The sequence below is a fragment of the Bacillus rossius genome, chromosome 5 (assembly GCF_032445375.1).
Source record: "Bacillus rossius redtenbacheri isolate Brsri chromosome 5, Brsri_v3, whole genome shotgun sequence".
Lineage (NCBI taxonomy): Eukaryota > Metazoa > Arthropoda > Insecta > Phasmatodea > Bacillidae > Bacillus > Bacillus rossius.
Window position 1 is genome coordinate 38,070,250 of NC_086333.1, and position 11,638 is coordinate 38,081,887.

Below are 11,638 nucleotides of genomic sequence, written 5' to 3' on the forward strand. Positions count from 1 at the left end.
TAGCATTATTAATTATATCAAAACCTTTATCACCTGACAACCTTGGCAAACTAGATTAACTAGATGTGTAATAATGTATGCATTTATTTTGCTAGGCTGTAAAGCATCTGTATTTGCAATGGCACACGAAAATGGTATGGCAAATAAGAAAATTAAACTGAAAACCCATTAGATGGTACTTGGGGAAAAGGTTTTTAAGGGCCATCTTTAACAGTAAATAGGTATTGTAAAAAAGGTTTCTAACCTATTTACAAAAAACATCACTAGATGGTTACATATTTATTTATACAAAACCTACTATGATTATCATTTTATATATACACCATTGAATCAAAAAAAAAAATTTTAATGAAATTTTTTTCCTATTCCGCTAAAGAATGAAATCATGTGTATTTCCAAGACTAATTTTTTCAAAGAATTAAAAGCATTTTCAACACAATACTAAAACAAAAACTTAATTTGATGAAAAAAATTAAATAACTTAACATTTATTACATTTGTTGACAGCTATTACAAGATTTATTCTTTAAAATTCTTAGCATTAAAATTAAAACCTTTAAATATTATATAACATTTACATAACTGCCACCACAAAAGCTAATATCAAGCTTGCAGTGTTAACAAGTGAAAGTGATTGATAAAATTATACGTGAATCATATTCACTTAAATATTCACTAAATTTAAATCTCCCATGGCAAGTGAGCAACGAACCAGGTGCTCCTTGGTGAGAGTTGTTCATGCTATCCTCTGTATAAGGTCACCACAATAGAATATTACTCTATACAAGCAGTTGTTCTGTGTAGACTCTCCTTCATTAAAACATCCTTTTTTCTACACAGTGGGAAAGCAGCAACACTGAAAAAAAAAAGTAATCATTTTATGCTGGATAATTGTGCTAAAAAACTAATTCAACCTGTTTTTAATAAAATAAATGAACAAAAATTCTAGCTTTGCTGCTTTTACACAAGAATTAATTTTAATGAACAAAAAAAAAGCTCTGCTTTTGCTGCATGTTCACCATAGAATGTGTTCTGCAAATTTCACTGTCAAGTTTTACACTTGCTATGTAACTTATACTTGACATTGTGGTTGGGTGTGTGTTCTTTGATTACAAAATGTTATCAGCTAGTGACATCAAGAAAATTTATTGAAAACATTTTCTGCTCTGCATTAGGTACAGCAACCTAAACAGTAAAGCAAGAAATATGAGTTGTCATTATCTATGAACTAACCAGATTATGCTTTCTAACCATAGTGGTATTTGGCTTGTAGCAGGGATACCGTTTGTTCTAGGCCATGTAATCCTATGAAAAATGTTCTCTAGTTAGTTCCCCTTTCAAACCCCTCATATGTGTGTAGTAAGGATTTATTCACCCCATTAAATAGATAATTTGGAGCAGTTTCTATTTCAGAAGGAAATCTAATGATAATCTTCTTATAGAGGGGCTTCCATGTAAAGTAAAAAATAAAAATCCCAAAATTACTAACTTACAATGTAGCTATCCTGACCTAACCAACCATTCACACATTTCATAGTATTTTTAATGTAGCTTGACTATTCCCTAATTTCTCTTTCACTTAAGTCTATAAAAGATGAAAGATAACATGGATATCTTTCATGCACATAGTTATCCCGTAATATGTGCTACTGAATTACATGTGCGAGCAGCAAACTACAGTAATCTTTAGTGAACTTCAGAACTATTCATGTCTCGGAATGGACTTGTGCAACTGGTTGGTACGTTACGTTGTTAATTCCCTAGCATCATCTTGATGGCTTGATCATTGTACATAATGCTCGCAGTTTTAATTCAATAAATCGGAAGATACTGTACATAAAAAATTTATATATGATAATGTATTATGATTGTAAGTTGAATAAAAAGGATTTTTTTATCTTACAATTATAATTCTTCCTTATTTCGCAATTCCTTTCATGTGCTGAATCTTCCGATGTACGAAACTAAAACAGTAAGCATCATGTACCACAGGATCAAGTCATCAAGATCATTCGAAGTACCTACTGAATTAAAACAGCAAGCACCATATACCACAGGATCAAGCCATCAAGATCAAGCCTTCAGGATAGAGGGAAAATCTTGGATACATGAAACACCAGCCATAACAAACACAGAATATATGACAGCTGTAATCAAATAATTCGTTGGAAATATTGAAAAAGTCAATGTGTGTCAGCTACTTCAGTGCACAGCATGTATTCCTCACAGAAAATGAACGACATTAACAATTCTATTCAAATTTTTGCTTCCCATTAGACTCATCAGTTACAACGTGACTCAAAATATTACATACTTTAAATACAATGCAACGAAACAAACATTTCGTAATACAATTACTTATTCAAATAAAAAAAAACAAAGATGAAAGGTAAGCATTAAAAATTTCTCACAATACAATTGCAATAGTGGTCATTTAAACAAATTGTATTATAACACCTACATAGACTAAAGTACTCAGAATTTTTTTTCTTCAAAAACCCACAGGGCAAACAAAAAATTTCGGCGATTGCGTGAATGTATTGTAATGTAAGCTGTAAACTGTTAATTTTTCACAAACCAGTAGGAATTAAGAAACCTTTCTTTCAAGATTAATTCTGGAACGTCACAAGTATTTGGAAAACATATACTCCTATTTTTAGCAGGTAAACAATGAATGGCAGCAGCAGCGTAAAAGCAGAGGTATTGTAATGTAAGATATAAAAATTTCATTTTCCACATACATAGTAGTACATAGTAGGAATTACGAAACTATCCCTTCCAAGTAAATTTAATTATTCTTTCCGTTCTAAAAAGCAGTTATGTCCGATAATCACCCCCTAAGTTTTCCCTATCTACAGGAAGCTTGGCAATTTTAATTTAAAAACCATATTTGCTTGGATTATTCACTTAGGGAGTACATTTGTTTTAGTAGGTACCACCTCCAATAATCTTAATATATCAAACCAAACAAAATTTATATCACAATTATTCTGCCATAGATATACAGCCCAACAGCCATTAAGGTTATAAATTTCCGCAATACATGTATAACATTCCACAATTCTAAAACTGGACCTCTAAATCAGGAATAATTATCGAAAATCTATAATACTATGTAGCAATCCTTAACATATTGCAAATTGATATATATATATATATATATATATATATATATATATATATGTATGTGTGTGTGTGTGTGTGTGTGTTTGGAAAGGGTAGGTCAGATATATATATATATATATATATATATATATATATATATATATATGTGTGTGTGTGTGTGTGTGTTTGGAAAGGGTAGGTCAGATATATATATATATATATATATATATATATATATATATATATATATATATATATATATATATCTGACCTACCCTTTCCAAATATTTTGCTTTGATGTTACTTGAAAGATTGCAAAACTTTCCTACTCTACGAAAAAGAGAAATTTTTACACTACCTAATGAATTAAATGATTCACTTAACCAAATAAAAAAACATTTTACCTATTGTAATTGAAACACTCACGACATTCCTTTCACCTAACACAGCAAATGCAATACACAGAAACATTACCAATTACTAAATCATTTAAAAACCATAAATTACCACTTACCTTTTATTCTTTATGGCAATAATAATTATCAATATTCCTCTAGCATGCATTACAAATTAGCCATTTCACCTTGAAATTCATTCATTATCACATAACACTAGCCAACTTCTCATCCTACCACCACCCTTCATTCTGTACACTATACCAATACCTACCAGCATGATAAACATTATATGAAAACTCATTTTTGAGACATTTTACTTCAATTTACTCATTATCCCATATATTAATTGCCACGGTTATACTTATTAAACGCAACTTTTACATTTTATTTTTTTATTTTACAACTCGTCCCATTTGCATTTCACAACACATTTTAATTGAAATACCAACAAAATATTATCTCCTGCATTGAAACCAATATAACTTTCTTTCCATTTTCTCAAGTCTCACTTTCAACCCAAACTTGACCCCACGTCATTATTCTTAATCGGAGCAAGTAACCATTATATTTATCTATCTAAAAATTTTAACAAGGCCCCGAATACTGCCGGCCGCCTTTTCTTTCAACGACCAAGATGTCACAAATGTGTGAAATTTATTCACGTTATACTCTTAATCAACTCGTTCTCTAATAGAAGCACATGAGGTCAGTTCATTTTCAAGATGCATTACCAAAAATTCTTATCTCTTGCGCAAACAGAGAGCTCTTAAATTGATATTTTTGTACACGCTACGCCAGTAACATGGCGACGGCGGCATTTCTAAGGGGGGAAAATGCCGTATCCAATTTATGACATCAAAACAACACAAAAAGAAAAACCAAACCATACCATTTAAAAATTTATTTTAGAGCATAAAACTTCTACATGATAAATAAAAAAGATATACCCTAAGCAACGGTGAACTTACCTCCCTTATTTTCTTCGCCCATTGCCAATAACGCAAGAGCCGTAAGAAAACACGATGAAAAGAAAGTTACTGTTTACAGACTTATAGATACAAAATTTTATTTGTAGAGGTAAAATAACTACAAATATCAAACACAAAAGACAGCTGCAAAATTACAGCAATTTAATAAACTCTTCTCCTTCCCTTCTACTTCCTTCAACAGGACAGGTTCAATACCAAAATTAATCAATGGCGATGTTCCCAGAGTTCAGCATTCCACTCCACAACGCCCATGAAAAAAAAATAATTTAAAATATGAGAATTATATAATTACAATACAAACATTAACAAAATTTGTGATAACATTGGTTTTTAAAAAATTAACTTTTAATAAATAACCATCAAACAACAATATCTATCCCTTACACGAGATTTTCGAACAAAAGATTGATTCCGTAGTTTGCAACAAACACTAACTAAATTACTAAATTGTTGAATTAAAATTCCCTTAGGTCAAAAATATCACTTGCTTCATCAAGGTGTCAATATAAGGGGGAAAATGTCTAGTCACCGACACCACCAAGTTACAAATATTTTTAGGCCATTGCAATTTCCTGAACTTATTTTAATATATATATATATATATATATATATATATATATATATATTTTTTTTTTTAATTTAGCCATTTTAAAATTATAGGTAGTAGTTGAGTGGAATGATTGAATTTAATAGTACACCAGGCTCGCTGTAGGAAAGGTTTTGATGGAGATTAAAAACGGACGAAAACTAGCTTCTACTGCGCAGCTCAAGTACCCCCCCTTCTTGGGGACGAAGAGGGGAGTGTAAAGGAAAGAAAACACGTGTACGGTAACACCATACTGAAAACATCATGCGGCTGTTATGTAGTTGGTTCGCCTACTGTAATACTTGATTTACTATCCCTTTCAGAGTGGTTACTTTCGGCACAGCAAAACACGTATATACAGTATACATTACACTGAAACCAAAATACATTTTCCAGGTTACTTACCTACTGCAGTTCTTCAATGCCCGACAACTCGCTGTCCCTTTCAGAGTGATTTCTGTCATCACTGTAGCTATCAGCTTCACTTGAAGTGTCAGTTTCTTCGCCTAAGTTAATTATCACTTCTTCCACAGCGATATCAATTGCCCCTTCCTGTGTTCTATATCCGTTTTCAATTGTTTGTACGTGTGCACATACTGACTTCCATTTGTCCTGATCTATCTCGGAGAACCGTTGATTGCACAAAGCGATAACACTTTTAATGTTAAAATCAACATTTCGTTGCGCAACCCACTGTTTAACGTCCGCCCAGATGAGTTCGATGGGATTTAAATCAGGGTGGTATGGAGGAAGACGTAAAACTCGGTGAGAGTGCTGTGACATAAGCTCGTCAATAACGTAACTCTTATGTAGTTCTTTGTGTTTTTTTATTATTTCGTACAACTCTGGTTTCAACATGTCGGGCCGGAATGAAATACCATTTTCACGTAGCCATGTCATCATGTCCTCTTTCTTGGAGTTGGAGTTAGGACACTTTTCACGGAGTTTATTGTGATACGGTGCGTTGTCTATTACCAGAACACTGTTTTCTGGAAGATTAGGTATAAGCTTCTCTAATACCCACTTCTCGTAATTAGTGGCGTTCATTTCATTGTGATAGTCACCCGTAGCTTGCTTTGAACGCCACATTAACAACGCATCCTTGATAAAACCCATTTCGCCACCTGCGTGAACAATTATCACTCGCTCGCCTTTAGATACGGGTTTCAACAGGCCTGCATTGCTTTCGTCACTCCATGATTTTTCTGTACAGTGCGAGCTCAGTAAATACGTCTCGTCCATGTACACTATAGGCCTGCCTTGCTGCCTAGCTTCCTTTATCTCTCTTAGATACGCAATCCGTTTGTATCTTATTTCTTGTCTCTCTGTAAGTACAGAACGATTTGTTCTCGTTTTCTTCCATCTAAATCCCAATTCTCGTACGATTTTTCGTAAGCTTGTTGCTCCTCCCTTAAAACCAATACTCTTTCGTAGTTCTTGTAGTAGTCTTGGGATAGTAGGGGCGATTTTCTGATTTATATAAAAATTGTGAATACTTCGTCGCACAACACACTTATCAAAATCGTCAAGTCCCGTAACATGCTTCGTACGCGTCCTATGCTTGTTTGGTGTTTCGAAACGTGTGCCCTCGCCGACTGCAATACGCTGCATCTCTTTGGTAATCTGGGTAACTACATTTGTAGACACGCCTGTAGCCACAGCAACACGTCTTCGTGCTTCGGCAAAAGGGATGATAGGCTCTTGAGCCGCTTTTTCATTGTTCATGAACTCAATCACATTCGCAATAACTTCTCGCGTTTGACTATGCAGAACCTTGTGTTTCAGCTTCGAATGTATTGGAGGCATTGTTACGTATATACCTCAAGAGAACGTGCACACAAAATCCGACAATTCTCGCGGTAGCCTACTCTGTTAAATACGTACACAACACAACCACGGAAAGAGGAAGACTGATATATTCACGCACGGTAGTAGTCTACTAGACAGCCGTGCGCTATCGATGGCCTTCGCAGGCACAGCCAATTAGAGCACAGGCGCCGCTTTGACTGCCGAGGGGGGCGGTATCACAACCTGCGCGTCTCAAAGCCCTTCCTAGCCTGCGCGAGTTGTACCTGGCCTGTACAAAATATTTTCCTTGATGACGTACTGCCCGGGGCAGCATCAAAGCCTGGTTCTCAGTACTATTCCTCGCGTGCTGTGCTAGCGGAAAGTAACCTGCCAGCAACACCATCAGCAGCAGATGCTTTAAGGCCCGTCTACAATAGTAATGTCCTAAACTGTGTCCGAAGGACACTCATCGCTGATTGGTCCACGTGACCCTCTGACGTTGACGTCCCTCGGCTTCAGGCCCCCGTTTTCCCGTTGAAATAAATGTCCTGTTATGCCCATGCTGCTCTCGTCGGAGAGGTGTGGGTCCAGGCCAACGTGGCCGGGACCGGGAAATGCGGGACCTGGAGGGAGAGTAACGTGATGGTGAGGAATGTTGGTAGGTTGTCGCAAGCAGAACACGGCATTAACGAATTTCACGAGCCAATTTTTATTAACGTATAAAGACCTGCCGCAGCCTGGCGGAACCGTCGCGGAACAAGTGCCCTACCACTGCGACACAGACTCCCTGATGACCGGGCTGTTCGCGAATACGTTTCAACACGAATCGTAAAGTTCTCAATGCTAAGCTGACCCCGTGAGAGAGGGCTCGAAGACGGAGCGCTGGGCGTACGCGGCCCGTTACGTAATGTCCCTTAGGCGGCGAAAGTTCAGAAACCCGTAACACCACGTTCACGTTGTAGAAACTGCCCGCTGGACACGTCTCCCGAAAACTCGTAAATTAACAATGCTAAGCTGGTTCGCGGTGGCAGCTCAGCTGCCGTGACAATCTGTGAACTCAACGAACGACTAGCCACGAGCGCAAAGTACGCGGCTCGCGGAGCGACGAACACGTCTGTCTCCGCTCGAGACCCGGACGCGACTGACTCTCCCCGCTCGCCCGCGGGCCGGCACCCGCGGGTGGCGGGGAGGGAGGGGAAATCGGCCGGCGTGGGAGGGAGCTCCGTCCCGCGGCGCGCCAGGCTGCAATTACATACTACACGGCGAAACCCTTCAAAAAAGTTACAGAATTATTTATAACGACTTACACGAGACATTAATTAAACGGCGAATTTACACAATAATTAATAAATAAAATAAGTTATTTAAATACATTTAAGACCCTTGATCGTTTACAAATATATACACACAGAGATAAAAGATAAAGTCACATAGAAAAACACTCATTGGCAGGCTAGGGCGCATGCGGGTGCGTCCCTGGCCGTCGCACTTCACATGGGGGAACACGCTACCTCAGGCCCACGTCGGTGGCCAGGTACGGCCTCTGAATCCGGGAGGCACGACGACTGTCGTCATATGCCCCCCCCCTCCCCGAGGCCGTCCTGGCCCCCGACACCGACCTAGACCGGCAATTGCGTCCGCGTCCGGCTACGTGTCTGATCATCGGAGTTCGTCATGTCATTCCGTCTGGGTCGGGCAAACTGGGGCAGGAGCTGCATCACGCTGCAGCGTAGCCCCCCATCGGTCGTCGGTCTCACGTCTCATGGTTTGTGCTGACCCCCCCACTCGTAGTCCCGGAGGTAGTGGGGGGCCGTCTTCTCACGCGTGGACCGGCGCAACGCAGGTCCCCTCCCCGCGTGAGCGGTCGTCATCGGCTCCCCGGAAGGCAAGTCCAGGACCACCTGCTGGGCCCTGTTGACATCGCCCTCCCCACTGAGGAGCCGGACCGTTACCCCGTCTGTCACGTCCTTGCTCACGTCCGTTCCTGTCACCCGCCGTTCCCAGGGGTGGACGTACCTCCGTCCACGTCTCTGGACAGGCTCCGGCAACGTCACCACTGGTTCACTCAGGTCGACCAAGTCACCCTGTGCAGTGTCGTCATGCGTCACGTCCTCGATGAGTGGTCCATCAGTGTCGTTGGCGTAGGCGCTGACGTCATCAGGTGGGAGCACCCGGTCCACGAAGCGCTCCAGCTCTGCCATGCTTGCGCCACACGGACCCCTCCCGCCCCTTCTGACGGGCGTCCTTCCCCCGCCCCCTCTTGTCAGTCGCCCACCATCGTCTTTCCCTTGCTGACCCCCCGTGGGAGGTTGGGTCGGGGTCGTCGTGCGGGCCCGTTCATGTGTCGTGCCCCAGGTGTCAATTTCCCCGTCAACACTCCTGCCAACCCCCCACTGTGACCTGGGGTGGGAGTGTCCTCGTCGACGTCCCTGATCCGGCTCCGGCGGCGTCACCACAGGGTCACCGAGGTCAACCAGGATTCCTACTGGGACGTTGTCATTGGCCCTGTCCTGGACCACCGGTCCGCTACTGTCGTGACTGTCCCCGTACGTCCCGTCCCGTGTGTCGCCGTCCCCGTCAACGTCCCCGCCTGCCACTCGCCGCGACCCGGGGTGGGCGTGTCCCCGTCGACGTCCCAGGTCCGCCTCCGGCGGTGCCACCACAGGGGCGCCGAGGTCAACCAGGATTCCTACTGGGACGTTGTCATTGGCCCTGTCCCGGACCACCGGTCCGCTACCGTCGTGACTGTCCTCGTACGTCCCGTCTCGTGTGTCCCCGTCAACGTCCCCGCCTGCCACTCGCCGCGACCCGGGGTGGGCGTGTCCCCGTCGACGTCCCAGGTCCGGCTCCGGCGGTGCCACCACAGGAGCGCCGAGGTCGGCCCGTACACCTTCGGTGACGTCATCCTCGGCCCCGTCACCGACCACTGGTCCGCTGTCATTGTGGTCGTACTCGTCGTGCGGGTCGCCTATCAGTCGAATGTCGTCCCTGTGTACCTTAGTTGTCCGTCCGTCGGCGCGACGCACGAGGTACGAGGTGGTGCCCAGTCTGTCTACGATCTCCTGTGGCCCCGCCCACTTAGGGGCCAGACTGGCGCAAAAGCCCCGCTCGCCAGCCGACAGGTGATGACACTTAACAAACACCTGCTGGCCAAGCTCTAGTCGTGCTGGGGGCTGGTGCGTCTGCGGCGTGCGTCTAGTCAGGTAGTCAGCTTGGCGACGTCGGGCGTCTTCCCGCAGATCGTCTGTGGTCATGTCGTGCGAGTCGGGGGTTGCGCGCACTTCCCCGGGCAGGGCGAGGTTTCGGCCCTGCACCAGTTCAGCGGGGGAATGGCCCGTGACCGCGTTCGTCCGACGGCGCAGGCAAAACAGCAGCGTCGGCAGGTGCAGGTCCCACTTGGTGTGGTCCTCGTCCAACCGGATGCGCAGCTGAGTTTTAATGTCCTGATTCCGCCTTTCGCGCGCGGATGGTAGGTGGGCGTCGTGTGATGCTCCACCCCCCAACCCGCGCAGGACACTCGCCAGCTTCTCCCCGTGAACTGCACCCCGTTGTCCGTCAGCAGGACCGCGGGGTACCCGTATCGCGGGAAGAACTCGCGCTCGAGCAGGGCAATCACGGTGCCGGCCTTCACGTTTGGTACTGCGAACGCCTCAGCCCAGCGGGTGAAGACGTCCGTGACCACAACAATGAATCGCCGACCACGGGACGTGCGAGGATACGGCCCTATAATATCCACCGCCACAGTGTGGAAGGGATCCCGGGGCCGTCGTGGGAACTGCTGCTCCTTGCCGTCGGGTCTCCTGGACTTCCGCTCCTGGCAACGCAGGCAGGCCCGCACGTAGCGTCTCACTTCTGCCGCGTCGCCAGGCCAGTGGAACGTCCGTCTGACCTCACGCAGCGTCTGCTCCGCACCCGGGTTTCCCGCCAGGGGGTGGTCATGCAGGTAGCTCAGGACCCAGCGCCTGGCCTCGGGCGGCACGTGGGTCCGCCACCCGCTCGACCTGTGAGCCCCCCTGGTCTGGAGCACCCCGTTCAGACTTCGGCAGCCCGGTACCACCCCCTCCCCACACTCTGTCAGTCGGGTCCGGGTGTCGGGGTCCCGGAGCTGCGCCGCGTGGACCCACGCCAGCAGGTCAGTCATAGTCTCAGGTCGCGCGTCGGGTGCAGGAGCAGTGGGGCTTGTCAGCACGTACAACGTGCACGGTCGCGGCACCGAGTCCTCTACCCCGCGCTCACGCTCAGGGAGGAGCACTTCCTCCCAGCCCTGGTCGTCGTGGAACTCATTCTCAGGATCCGGATTCCGGGACAACTCGTCGGCCAACTGATTTTCACGTCCAGGAATGTGTTCGACCGTGAACGAGAATTCCTGGATCAGCATGGCCCACCGAGTGAACTTAGACTTCCGGCCCTGAGCGGAGTCCAACCAGCGGAGGCATTGGCTGTCGGTTCTCAGCGTGAATGAGCGGCCCTCGACGTGGTGACGGTACCTCTGCAGGGCCCAGACCACCGCAAGGCACTCTTGCTCATTCACGTGATACTTCCGCTCAGCCTGCCCAAACTTGGCGCTGGCGTACTCGATCACGCGCCTCTCGCCCCGGTCATCCATCTGATACAACACCGCCCCCATCCCCTCCTGACTCGCATCCGTCTGGATGAAGATGGGGCGGCTGGGCACCAGGCGTGAGAGCGTGTGACAGTTCCTGAACCGGCGCTTTACCAGTCGCAAGGCCTCGTCCGTGGCGGGGGTCCACCGGAACTTAGTCTTCGGCGAC

General features: G+C 45.0%; 1 protein-coding gene across 14 annotated transcripts in view; it reads right to left on the minus strand.

Annotated features, from left to right (window-relative positions):
- LOC134531716 (splicing factor U2AF 50 kDa subunit) overlaps nt 1-4,934 on the minus strand; it is a 92,421-nt gene extending 87,487 nt beyond the window's left edge. For 2 of the 14 annotated variants that reach the window (XM_063367547.1, XM_063367539.1), the window contains exons 1-2: nt 4,235-4,310; nt 713-856 (exon numbers count right to left, since the gene is read on the minus strand). In XM_063367547.1, coding sequence (XP_063223617.1) covers nt 713-740 — 28 coding nt within the window. In that variant the 5' untranslated portion in view covers nt 741-856; nt 4,235-4,310. Of the gene's footprint in view, nt 1-712; nt 857-4,234; nt 4,423-4,471 lie in introns of those variants that run through there. The other 12 variants (XM_063367549.1, XM_063367546.1, XM_063367537.1 and 9 more) reach the window with 11 other exon arrangements.
- Nucleotides 4,935-11,638: the final 6,704 nt, after the last annotated feature.